This window comes from Monopterus albus, unplaced genomic scaffold (genome assembly GCF_001952655.1).
Source record: "Monopterus albus unplaced genomic scaffold, M_albus_1.0 scaffold16.1, whole genome shotgun sequence".
Taxonomy (NCBI): Eukaryota; Metazoa; Chordata; class Actinopteri; order Synbranchiformes; family Synbranchidae; genus Monopterus; species Monopterus albus.
Genome location: NW_018127896.1, coordinates 1,104,551 through 1,118,167, shown reverse-complemented (window position 1 = coordinate 1,118,167; position 13,617 = coordinate 1,104,551). Strand labels below are relative to the sequence as shown.

Here is a 13,617-nt window from a genome sequence, read left to right as displayed (position 1 = left end):
TGTATTTCCACCCCTCCCCCGTGTGTGCGTGTGTGTCTGTGTGTGTGTGTGTGTGTGTGTGTGTGTGTGTGTGTGTGTGTGGTATAGAAGCCTCAGTGTGTGTGGGTTATTGCAGTGAATTCCCACTCTGCAGTCCCACTGATGGAGCGAGGTTACTGAAACGCTTCCAGGTTTCATTTTCTCTTCGCCGTCTGCAGGTGGTCGCTCTCTGCGGGGCGAAGGGGAGGCGGTGAGCATGATTCGCCCTAATGCATTGTGGGCTGTTGTGCTCATTATGTCTACACCTCATTATTTACTCTCAAACGTCTGCAGACATACACAGGGGTGCTGAGGCAACACACAAGCACGATTGTCGACACCTGTACGGAGGCGAACGTGCAGACAGGAACAATCCTCCTGTGCTGCCTAAAATCTAATTATGTCTCTGGGAAGGAAATTTGGGCCAGAGTTCACTGCTGATGAAGGTGAACTCCTGTAACTCTCTGCAGGTTTTCATCTTGGTCACTTCAATGTGCCGGCACAGATCTCTGAGAGAATTTCTTATCAGGGAGTCTGTGTGATGTTGTGCAGCTCAGGCCATTGGAGGAGAGGTGAATGGTTTCCTGTACCTCATTGGAGTGCGTCCGGTTCTGGTGTTTGGCTCGGTCCGAGGCGTTGGAGAAGGCTTTGTTGCATCCTTCGTGCTCGCAGACGTATGGTTTCTCGCCGGTGTGGGACCGCAGATGGGTTTTGAGATTCTCCAGGCGGGAGTAGGCCTTGGAGCAGCCCTCAAACTACAGAGGAATCAAAATGAAAACAGGTGGTGTCAGTCTGTGATGGGAGCAGCCTCATTGATACGTTGCTTTTATTTGTTAAATTCTAAGTGGATCACTGTGCAGACAAACTATCTGAATGCCACTATGATGATTTTTGGACCTGACCAATTAACAACAGGTTTATTAGATCAAAACACTCCATACAGTCCCTCTACATAGTCCTTATTTTAAAGGATGCATCTACATGTTAGTTTTTTGTTTGTGTCATGAACAAGACCCTGATAAAAAGCAGCCCACGAATACACAACTACACCAATCAGCCGTAACATTACGACCACCTGCCTAATACTGTGCACACAGGCGTTAGCGCAGCAGTTGGTTGGCACTCGTGTCGCTCTGCACTGTGCATCTTCTCCGAATCTGTTTTACAGTTCTACTGTCAGGAAGAGCTCAACTGCATCGACCATTCAGTGAAAAATGTGTACAAGGAGTGAAAACTGTGGTGGTGAGGACAAGTTAGAGTAACGGACAAGCAGCTCTTGGTGTGATATCACCACTGTTTCTCTTCATAGAGACCAACGTACAGTATTTCTCATTTTCACCCATTTTAACAAAGATCCAAACTAATTTTAATCTTTTAAAAAGTTCAGATGAATTTTAAAATTTTAGAAGGCGCAGCGCTCTCACCACTGCGGCCTGGGTTCGAATCAGTGTTACATCAGGAAGGGCGTCTGGTGTAAAACACGTGCCAAATGTCAACATGCGAGTCATCAGTGTGACGATTCACTGTGGCGACCCCTAAATGGGAAAAGCCAAAAGTGACTTTCTTTCTTCATGCTAGATCCAACCTCAACATCAGTGAGCCTTGGGTGCCCATGACCCTGTTGCGGGTTCACTGTCTGTGCTTCCTTAGACCAGGAACACCCAACAGGACCAGTGTGGGAGATGCTCTGACCCAGTTAGCAGTCACAGTTTGGCCCTTCTCAAAGTCGCTCAGATCCTTACGCTACCTGTTTTTTCTGCTTCTAACACATCAGCTTTGCTGCCTAATATACTGACAGGTGCCACTGTAATGAGCTGATCAGTGTGATTCACTTCACGTGTTAGTGGTCATAATGTTAAGGCTCAGTAGTGCATATGTATGTATGGCTGTTTAAGTGATGCACTTAGAAAATTTGTAGAAATTCACTTGGTTTTATTTGGATTTTGTCACTAGTGGGGTTTTTTTTTAGCTTTAGCTGATTGGAAAAAAAGACTGTTGAAACTGGAAATATTTTTTGTTTTCAGGTTTTGAAAAGTGTAGAATTTGCAGCTTATATCAACTTCATGACATTGAAAAGTTAATATCTTTGGGGTCTGGACTGTCAGCGAGACAGTCGCTGGGCTCTGGTAAAGTGTAATGGAAATTTTTTTGTAGACGAATGAATAATCTTTTAATGCATAAAATAATCTTCAGATTTTTCTGTGATAAAAAAATAATTTGCAGCCAAAGCAATTCAGTTAAAATATGCAGTAGTGTTTGTATTCCATCCTGGTCTGCAGTTCTTTTCGTTATCACATAAATTTCACAAAGAAAACTGCTCAGATTCATGTGTTGCAGCAGTGATTACAAGAAGAAAGAGATCTTTAGTCCGCCAACACAGGGGTGTGTATTTGTGTGTTCCAAACCAACAGTATCTGCTCAGTTGTGTACATGTACTGTATGTGTGTGGGGGTGTACAGAAATGCGTGCAGTGTTTAAAGACAGTGGGCTGTCACCCTCTGGAGGCCCGTTTGGGGCCCGTGGGGGCATTGAGGCCATCCGTTACCCACCGTGCACTTGTGTGGTTTCTCCCCTGTGTGTCGGCGCATGTGAACCACCAGCATGTACTGAGCTTTGAAGGGCTTCTGCTCCCGCGAACAGTCCTCCCAGCGGCACACAAACTCCTTCTTCTCTCCATGGATGTGGTCATTATTGATGTGCTGGGACACACACACACACACACACAAGCAGAGAGAAATGAGTGTGTTTCTGGAAAGAGATGTCCACTTAGAGGCTCTCAGCAAGACTGTGCTGTTGAAATCCATCTTATAAGTGTAAATCTCAAAGGAGTGTTCGTCACACTGATTAAGATTCTTTATATCACATGAAAGTCGGGTTTGAGAGTGAAACCCCTCATGGTGAGGCCCAGGCTTAAGGAAGCTGCATACAGTCTGCACTGCTAAATGAAATTAGGTTTTTCTATGAGTTTTGCATGCCCCAAAGTTTGAGAAGCACATCTATAAACAAATCACTTTATGGCCATAGAAAGAGGAAACTGCTCTTCCAGAGCAAACAGTTTTAAATATTCCTGGGTTTCCAGTAAATCTAAGAGAAACCCAGTGGAGTTCTGCCAGGAACAGGGAAGAAATACTGGAGCTTATGAGAAATGTGGCCATAATTAGAAGGAAACAATAGAACAGCGTTGTACCAATGCTGCTGACAATTATCTCGACCACAGTTTCATTTGTTTACAAGAATCACATCAAAGTATCACAATCATGTCGACAATGAAACACTGATGTTTAAAAATGCTGCACATAGCTTTAAAAGCTTGTAAACAGTCACAGTGATGAGGCGGCGGCAGCAGACTGGCTTATGTGAGAAAGCAGAATTTGAGTTTAATGAATGACGGACACAGTGGGCCCCTGACGGCCCCCAGACCATCACTAATCCCCTTGCCCTGCCCCCTTTATTCTCGCTTGGCTTCAGTGGAAGCGTGGAATGTCTAAGAACTTTTTCACCAAGAATCTGCCTGTTGTGATGAAACTGATGATGGTTTGGAGCTCAGATCATCAAAAAGAGGAAAACTGAAAACAAGCATCTGCAGAAAGTCTGTATAAACAGAGAATTCAAAGGCTGTTTTCTTATCTGTATTCAGGTGTTTGTTCTAAAAGGACAGTCTGTCCACTTCTCTGCTGATGCCAAATAAGATTTTTAAACTCCAGAAAAGGCCTGTAAATGGATCTTTACTTACTTTGCCAAAAAGCAGGTAAATTTGCATACACAACAAATATGGCAATCCAACAAAGGTCCTTGATTTTTGATCTTAAAGATCTTTATGAGATTACAGTGAGGCTTTCGAAACCTTCCCGCTACTGTAGATCAACACAGACAGTATACAAAAGACTGTGCATAATTATCAAGTTGTAAAACATCCAAATTCTTTCCTAATGCTAATGCAGACCTACTGCACGATTGATGCATTGGATGCTGTATTTTGTAAAGGGAAAAACAAAAATATAAAGAGTACAATTTCTACTGTAAGTATGAAATGATGCTGAGTCGTAGATGTTGAGATGTGAGCACAGGTGATCCAACACCTGATACATGTTGCAGAGCTGCTTAATGTTGTGAAAATGACTGATAGTCCAGCGAGTGGCCCAGCAGTGCTGTTTGTGCCAAGTAGTACGGGCGCCCCTTGGCAAACATTCATGTAGTTCTCTTCTAGTGACATTCATTTTGTGTGTGTTTTACTATGTACACTAAACCTTCAGCTGCGCACGGCCGTCCCTGCAGTTGTGAGACAGTCATGAGCATCCAGTGAAATTTAAGCAGATTTGCAGAGAGGTGTTTGCAGAACGTCAGACAAACCCACACTTACATGGACCAGCTGGTCCTGCGTGTCGTACTCGTTGTTGCAGCCCTCCCAGTGGCAGTTGGTCTCGTAAACGGCCTCAGGTTCCTGCTTACATTCATCCCGGTCCATGTCATCCTTCAGGTCCAAAGAGTTGCCATGATGGTTCTGTGCAGAGAGGGCATGTGTTGAAGTAGTCACACTGAACTGAATCATAGGAGCTTTTCTCAGTATTTTTTTATTTTCCCCACTGGCCTACATTCACTCTTCCTTCTCTAAGGGCGTTTGCAACATGTGGAACCGTTTACAGCTAAAAATACAGCTGTCAGGAGTCGTCCTCAGCTGTTTGCTCCTCTGTTTTACCTGATATGAGCACCAGAGACAGTAAATTAGGGATTTAAGCACATACAGTTCCATCATGTTTCACTGAAGTTAAAGAGGTTGGAATCAGATTTGTTTTGACAGCCTCCACCACAAACACACACAAATGACTCCTGGTTCAACTTTTAATTAGGCAGAGTGAACATACAGGAACAAACACACTGCTCACTGCATGAACTTTGTGTTTCTGTTTGTGTGAGACTCCATTTCAACAGGTGGCGACAGTTCTGCTCTTCAGATCTGCTTCAGTCTATAAAGTACAAAAAGCTGTGCTCTGCAACATGTTGAAGGTAGATTTTGTTTTTCTGACAAGTACTTCTTTGCTAGTGAGGACTCTCAGTCACGTAATGCTTTCCACAAACTTTAACCTGAACCTAATTATGTTCAGGTTGTAACCCTCAAACAGACAAATCATCACTTTCCCAAAAACGCTGGAAAATCCTAAATGCTATTTTTAAAAAATCCCTAACTTTGCCCAACTTTCTAAAAACATTAACTACTCGAAATATGTTTTTTTTTTCAATTTCAAAAATAAAATGTCACTTAACCAAATGTTTGACACTGCCAGAGAAATGTCTCAGGTTTCTAAAATGGCCCTCACTCTCCAGAAAACTCCAGAGGATGTCCTTCCACTTTAAATGTACTCACTCATCTTTGAAAAACATGTTTATGTTGAAAAATAGTTTCTAAAAAAGTCATCAGTTTACATATCTACATTCTCACACTACATAATTTCATCCTGACTTTCTATAAATGTCCTCACTTTTAAACATGTGCTTTGTTTCCAAAAATGTCTTAACACTTAATAATTTACAAATTATTCAAGATGTTTGTGTAAGTGAGGCAACGCGCCCCCGCCCTTCCAGAACTTTCCAAGCCAGTCGTCACTTTCCGAAACATTCTCACATTCTGTGTCTAACGCTCACATTGTCCTCACAAACACCAATGTGCAAGAGCACACATGCACGTGTAGGACAGAAACTGACACACAGCTTGTCCCTCCTGGCTTTCTGTACGCCTCCACCAGCACACACACGCACACACAAACACTCTCACACACACAACATGCTGACTGCAGCATGTTTGTCTCTGCCCCACGCACGCTATCTTCATCAATTCTGGTGGCCCCAAGACGATTGTGCACACCGCCATCCCCATGCATCAAGCCCAAACCTGCCTCGCTATCGGAGAGGAGCTGCAGATTTGTCAAAGAAAGAGAAAAAGGCTCCTCAGATGACAATAAAGCCCGGCCAATATTTCATGAAAATGAAGTGCTCTGGCACAGTTTACAGTGGCCGGGGAGAGAGGGGGAGAGGGGGGAGCAGGAGCGGCCAAACGAATGGATACAAAGCTCTTATCATGTGGAGTTTTTCTTTATCTGAGATGTGTTTTACAAGGGAGTCACAGGAGGCCGCGGTTCCCTGGGGCCACAAGTCTCGCCACGGATCAGGACACAAATGAAACAGCAGAAAAAGACGTGCAGGAGCTCATGACTTGCAAATGCCAACAGTGTCTATTAATGACTGTATTGTCCCCACTTTACAGAATTGCCCTGACTTTCCGCCTCACTTTTGATAATGTTCCTGCTAATAGCAGAAAATCTGCATTAATAACGCCGCAGAAATGGGATGTGGAAAGCCGATTTTTATTTTCATACCGGTGAACAAGGAGGAGACGGCCTCAGTCCCTCCCCTTCACTCTTGACCTTTGACCTTTTGGTGATCATGGGGTTGACTGTGCTGCTCACGGCCGAGTCGCCACCGGGGTGCTAAGGAGAGAAAAGAACATTGAGTTTCAAAATTGTTCGATCTAACAGAATAACTTATTATAATATCAGTTAATAACAAAAATGGCCCCTCAAAAATAATTTTCAATAAAAAAAATTTAGATTTTTGCAGTATCTTTTCAAACGTGAAAATATCTGTCATGTGCACTGTAATACTAGCAGCCACAGCCGTTATGAAACAGATCAATGAACCGACTCCACCTTCCCATGCCCTCGTTGACCTTTGACACACATCTCAACTCTCTCTCTCTCAACTCAACTTTATTTATATAGCACTTTCCCACAACACAGCTGACCAAAGTGCTTAACATACCATACAAATCTAAAATCATCTTATAAAAAACTATAAAGAATAAAACAAACACTCTAACACTACAGACAGAGTCTCATTCCTGGCCAAATGCCAGTGAATACAAGTAGGTCTTCAAATAAGACTTAAAAATAGACAACGAGGGGGCTTGCCTAATATAAAGAGGCAAAGCATTCCACAGGTTTGGACCCACCACAGCGAAGGCTCTATCCCCCCTAGTTTTACACCTAGCCCTCGGTGCCTCCAGAAGAAGCTGATCAGCTGATCTAAGGCACTGTGACGGATTATATGGACGCAAAAGTTCCACGAGATAGGATGGTGCCAGCCTATTTAGGGACTTATAAACAAATAAAAGAATCTTAAAACGAACCCTAAAACGCACCGGAAGCCAATGGAGAGATGCCAGCACTGGCGTTATGTGGTCCCTCTTATGCCCCCCAACCAATAACCGAGCAGCAGCATTCTGGACCCTCTGGAGGCGGGCAAAACCCAATTGACTAACTCCAGCGTACAGTGCATACAGTAATCCATACAAGATGTAATAAATGCATGGATCACTGTCTCAAAATGCTGCCGCGACAAAAAGGGTTGAGTAATTTCAGGTTGAGCCACAGATTTACACTACTATCTGACAGGATAAGAGAGCAAAACCTCAGGATGATGGGTCTCACTCCCAGCTGTGACCCCCGAGTTTACCTCTGAGGAGCCACTGCACACCGCTGAGGTCGACACCACAGATCATAACAGTGGTACGCTGTGACCCACTGACATCAAAAGGCATCGGCAGAAAACAAAATCCACTGTGAGAACAAACAGTTGGAAACTGGAGCAGCAAAATTCCAAGTTTGTCTTAATGGGTGATTCAGCAGCCGACGCAAAATGGGGAATTTCCTTCAGCCGAAATCCACAAAGAAATCATTCCAGTCAGAATCTGAATCATCCCCAGTGCATCAAGTATTTAAAACCTCTCTCCCGCATGAGCATTAACTCTTAAAAGCTCGAGCAACAGGAGAAACCCAGCCAGGAGGACTGGATTTCCCTTCTGTATCAGTGCTATCTGTAAATCCGTGCAGTCGGATTATTGCAGTTTGTATCAGGTATTTTCAGTTATTTTCTTTCAAGATACAGAGAAGTCAGCACACTTTTTGTTGCTTTTCATGACAGGAATACAAACAAAATTGTCATGTCTTTTCACCTTAGATGCCAGGTCACTGCTGTGGGTGGAGCCAGGCAGAGGGGACAGGCCGAGGCCAGACTGGCGGCTGGAGAAGGTGGGTGGAGGCTGGATGAGAGGCGGAGTGTGGCCAAAGGTGCTGAGCCCCCGCTGCTGGGAGAGGAGCTGCTGATAGGCCATGGGGTTGATGGGATACGGTAAAGGGAAAGATGGGCTGCAGGGAGCAAGGGAAAAAACTGACATGATGATCATATTTACAGTGGCCCTGCTGGTTTTCCTGGGAATGGGGAAAATTGATGAGGCAGAGATAAAAAGAAGGAACTAGAGAAGGAAGTGAGGAACATAAGGAGGTAGAGTAGGTCAGAATTAAAAGCTTAGGAAAGAAGTTAAAAAGTAGGGGGCAAAAGGAGCACAAGGAAATGGAAATGAGGTAGTAAGGAAGTAGGCAACAAATTAGGATGTAGTAAAAAACAGGAAGAAAATCGTGAATTAAGAAAAAATAGAAGGCAGGGATGGAATATAGGAAAGAAACAAGGGGGTAGGGAAGGAAAGAAGTGAAAAAGCAAATGAGGATGTAGAAAAGGAAATGTGTCTAAGTAGCATAAGACATATGGGAAAATAAAGGGGAGTGAAAGGAGGAAATGGGAGGTTGGGAAATAAAGGATTAAGGTAGGAAGGGAAAAGAGGAAGCAATAATAAAAGGAATAAGAGCAAGAATAAGAAGGAAACGCAAAGCTGGAAAACAGCCAACGACCACTGTGTTTGGGTCATGTCTTCAGGTGATTCACCTGAGTCCTCCGACTGACAGGTGACCGTAGGAGCTGCTGGCGGCCGAGCTGGAGCGGGAGCTGTTGATGTACGCCACAAGGGAGTTTGGTGAGGTGCGGATCATTGTCTGGAGGTCGATGCTGGCGTCAGACAGCGGTGAGATCGACAGCGCCCTCTTCCTGCTCAGCCTGGGTGTCAGTCTGGGGCTGGAGAACCGTGACACTGAGACAGACAGGTGGGTCAACAGATAAAGACATTGAATATCCACGTTCTGTCCTAGACCCACACTCAGATCATATACATGTGTCAGAGATGTAGTCTTGGACTTCTTGCGGCCCTATATCTGAGACCTGACAGTAACACTGAAGTGTGGACTCAGAGGGTGTGTGGTGTCATTTGTTATTGCCAGTTCAAGGTGCATGATGCTCTGTTGCTCATATCTGAGAGGTCGGGGCAGGGAGGCAGATGATCTTGGAAACAGAACGTGTGATTCTGATCAGTTGCCGGACATGGTTAACATGTCGGGGGTGGACAATGCTTCTGTAGAGCAGCAACAGCAGGAGGCGCTCAGAGTTTGTGGATTTCAGTTGTGGTTGGTCATCTTCATTTTGCCTTTTCTGTTTCTGCACAAGTCTACCGTTTGCAGCAAATATCAGAATACAAACACAGTCATGTTAAACTACACTGTTTAGTTTGTGGTTTTCATGAGAGCTGCTGCAAACATTTTCCATGAATGCTCAGAGATCTACAATGATGCATTTCCAGATTTGTGTCTATTAAAGAAACGGCAAATGTTTACAGCAGTACAGTGCTGAGGGCATTTCACATCAGTGACTTTTTCTTTAAGGTTATAGATCAGTACCTTGAAACCTAGATGAGATGTCAGAGGATACAACAAGTTATTGTATTTTTAAAAACAGTATTTATTTATTTTTTTAACAGGGACATAGCAAAATATATTTGGTACAGAAACAATTTTAACTGTATTAGAAAAGGTGCAGTGAATTAAAAACACAGACCCTGGTTCTCAGCTAACCCCCATAAGTGTGGATAAAGTGTCAGTAAAATCAAACAGTCTGTCAGACTGAGGCACCGAATTTAACAGATGTCCATCCAGCAGCTTCACTCTGATCCAAGCATGTAACCCAGAGTAGTTTGTCAAAGACTCAGTAGTTTCTGAAATATTTCATCTGTGCCTATAACTGTTGCTGTTGCTTGTATCAGAGCTAATGTTAATGATATATGTAACTGTAAAAATCACCTAAAATTACAATGTTGATTTTAAGTTTGAATTGTATGATTTCAAAAAGCTACAAAGGTCTCCTCAGACAGCTGATGAATGCTCCGCATCCTCGATCCCAACCCCACATCCCTTCCTCTCTGCTCCACCTGTGAGACTCTAAACACTCTCAATCTAGAAGAATGATTCCTGAAATCTAAGGAGTCAGTCCTCGCCTCATCACTGGGTCGTCTTCCTTAATGTCAGCCCGTTTTGCGTGCTCGTGCTATTTCAGGATGGAGGCGTTAAAGTGCTTGCTTGCTCCGGATGGGCCCAGTGTGATTGATGCCGCCACAGACTCTCAGCGACACTCGCACCCCATGGACACAGAAGAACCCTATCAATAAGTGCTCAAGATTGATTCACAGCTAATACAGTAAATTTGTTCACAATGATGGAAACTGAGCCTGGCAGAGGATATTACTGAGTAAACCCAAGCCTCACGAAGGCATGATGTGCACAGACAGCAGCAGGAAGTCCACAGAAAGAACATTTGAGGGGCTCAAATCGCCATCAAGTAAAAAAACCAACCAATTCCACATTTCAAGCTGTTCTATGTTTTAAGTCCTCCTTGGGAAAGACAATACACCAAAGTTCTTGTCATTAGGTTTCACAGCGTGAGTCTTTGGTCCAAAAATGTGTGTGTGAAAACCAGTGGAGCTGTGCAGCTGTGACATCTGCCCACATGTGGCGACCCCATTAAGATTCAGACATAACTAATCAATCTTTCCACAATAATTCCCTGCAATTACTCCAGATAAACATCACCCTGTCTGGGTTGTACTTCACCATATTAAATGAGGGCAATTTACAGAGAATTGATTTCAACTGCAAGGAAATATATGCAGAGCAATCTGATCGATCTCCGCTGGTGGAATTTAAATATGCCTACAAACAGCAACAATAAAACATTTAATGGCTTCAAACGTCCTGTCCGTTTAGTTAGTCTGAATTTCTCCAACGTGATGTCGTCAGATGTTTGTTTTTACCACCAACAATCCAAAATATTCGATTTACAAAGATTTAAAACTGAGAAAAAAGCAAATCCTCACATTGGAGAAGTTTTTTTGCTTAAATAACTGAAATATTACATGTATTATCACAAGTGTTACTTTTCTGTGAAGACAGTAAACTACTTTTGAACTCGGATACATGAGACCATCCTTCGTGAAAGTGTTTTATGAACTGACACGTCCCGTTGATCGGACACTTCAGATGAATGACAGCAGGAAAGGGCGTGTCGTTTTAATAACACGTTTCCTCGAGTCCTCTCTCCTCACAATCTTTCTAGGCATCTTTGTAAAAGTCAAGGAAAAGACAAAAGCAAGTGAAACACCCATGGATTCATGTTTTGGGCACCTGTGATTCATATTTCTAAGATAGCTAATGTTTTTAGCATATCTTCCCTCCACCGGAAAGATCTGATCAGTTGCTAGTTTGTTCTGCACATAAACTGCTAAATGGGATGGTGAAGAACCAGTGTTTATGTAAAAGACTGTCTTTGTCTGTCAAATGAAAGAAAGAGGAGCAGTTCCACTATTCAACAGTTGGTGGCAGTAAGGTGCCAAGAAACATAACAATGCCCCAACAAGAGGCAGTGAAGAAGAGGATGACCGTTAACTGCTGGCGCTGCTAAGCTTTCATAAGGAAGCACTGAGCATGTTCATTAGGCCTTACTGATACACACAGTTCACTTTTAGTGGGCACCTTGAAGAACTGCTAAGACAAACATTGATGGTTTGTCCACCCAGTCAGTCTGAGGACACGCTCCCTCAGGCTGCCACTCTCAACATTAAGACAATCTTTGCTGATCACTTTACAAAGAAACCGCTTGGCAGGAGCCAAGCCACATCTGGCATGGATCAAACCTTCACTTCCTTTCACAGACTCAGTGAAAGACCTGGTCTGACGTTCAGCTTCTTCCTACAGCGGTGAGGAGCTCAGCGTATCATCTCGCCAACCGATTAATTCTGCTTTGTTTGCTTTCACTGCTGTCCTTAATGACGGGGGCTCAGAGGTTGTTTCTAAGTATGTCCCCCAGTACAAATCTCCAACATATGTTATCTGTTTGGAAATTGGTGCTTTGAGACCTGAGGAGGAGGGGAGACGTCTTTATCCCGAGACACATGGAATTTGAATCATGATACAACAAATCCACAGAAGAGAAAGACATCAGCGCTGGTTCCTCGGGGGATGTCTCAGCTCGGGAGGTTTATTACCAAAGACATTACCATTTGGGGGGCTGGTGTCATGGGATGCTAATTTGGACATTTAACCAGCTAAAATTGAGATGTAGCTCAGGTTGTCGGGGGGTGGGGGCAGGTGTGTTTTTTTGTTATCAGACGAAGCCGTTCAGGTCTGGCAGCCGTATTCATCTCTGTTACTTCCTTTCACCTCTGGGGAGATGTGTTTATTAATGTGCCACTTCCCCTGATGAATGGACCAATGGAAAAGCTGGGCTCCGCTCGCTCGCCGCCCCCCCACCACCTTATCCCTCCACTGTGATTTATATCAGCAGCCACCACTGGGAGAGCTGGACGGGGGAGAGGAGGAGTGTGTGTAGAGTGATGTGGAGAGTGGATGAATGTGTGTGAGTGTGCGCTGTGGCCCCTGAGGCTCTTGTTGCCGCTGTGGTCTGTGTGTAACTGAACTGTTAGAAGCCAGAAGGTTGCAGGTTCAAACGATGCCGCAGCAGCTGGGAAATATTTTTGGAAATGCTCTGTAGCAAAGCTTTTAAAGGGCTATACCTGTGTTTTTCATGGTGCGAACGCTGTCACAAATGCTTTACTGCATTAACAGCAAAACAAGAACAGTAACTTTAGCAGTAGCAGACATTTCCTCAGACGTTTCCTCAGAGTTGATAGGAAAAGTATGAAAGCTTAATTTATTTTTGAGGAAACCTGCAGCTGGAAGAATGTATGTACGTACAGCGGTAGATTTCTTTGCCAGTTGCAGTGAGTAAAAATAACTTCATGGAATGAAATTACAGGTGACCTGATGAGGTGATAGTGTTTTTAATTTTTGAAAATGTTTTCCTACCTTTCAGGGCAACTGTTGGTTTCCATTAATTGCTCCACAGTCTTTCTCTAGTTAAAGGTAATCAATCATGTGCGCAGGTGCTTTAACTATTTGTTAGCAAAGTTAAATGGTGATGCACTGCAGAACTCAACCTGCTCAGACTGGATGTGCTTGATGTGTTTGTTTTCTCTGTGTAATGTTGCCAGAAATGCCGCCTTCCTCCATCCTCTTGCGATGTTAGTTATCAGCTTGTTTCACAGTTTTGAATGGTGGGTAAAAGGAGTTTTGCTGCTCACTCTCACAACCACATCCAACAGTTTCAGTGAATAACTGAACAGTGACATTCTGGCGAGATGGAGCCAAACGTTTGTTTTGGCCTCAGCGCCTGCACAGTGTTCAGGGCGGCTGGAAATACAGTTATGACAGCTTTAGTGAGCCCAGCAGGCCGGCTTCAGGCTTTGGCAGCCCGCCATCATTCTCAGCAGACAAGCGTGGCCTCCGACACCACAACACAGCGGGCTCATTCACAACCCTGTGCTCGGTCTGCTGA

At 43.9% G+C, this 13,617-nt stretch overlaps 1 protein-coding gene and 1 long non-coding RNA gene across 3 annotated transcripts in view; one reads left to right on the top strand and one right to left on the bottom strand.

The window, feature by feature from the left end:
- LOC109955785 (uncharacterized) overlaps positions 1-8,888 on the top strand; it is a 29,424-nt gene extending 20,536 nt beyond the window's left edge. The window contains exons 4-5 of one of the 2 annotated variants that reach the window (XR_002274332.1): positions 8,029-8,099; positions 8,811-8,888. This is a non-coding gene — a long non-coding RNA (uncharacterized LOC109955785). Of the gene's footprint in view, positions 1-8,028; positions 8,100-8,781 lie in introns of both variants that reach the window. The other variant, XR_002274333.1, reaches the window with a different exon arrangement.
- Positions 1-13,617, bottom strand: part of LOC109955784 (zinc finger protein GLI2-like) — a 73,291-nt gene that overhangs the window by 5,416 nt on the left and 54,258 nt on the right. The window contains exons 6-11 of the mRNA XM_020592260.1: positions 8,791-8,992; positions 8,024-8,216; positions 6,390-6,500; positions 4,379-4,519; positions 2,568-2,717; positions 609-773 (exon numbers count right to left, since the gene is read on the bottom strand). Of these exons, the coding sequence (XP_020447916.1) occupies positions 609-773; positions 2,568-2,717; positions 4,379-4,519; positions 6,390-6,500; positions 8,024-8,216; positions 8,791-8,992 (962 nt within the window). The remainder of the gene's footprint in view (positions 1-608; positions 774-2,567; positions 2,718-4,378; positions 4,520-6,389; positions 6,501-8,023; positions 8,217-8,790; positions 8,993-13,617) is intronic.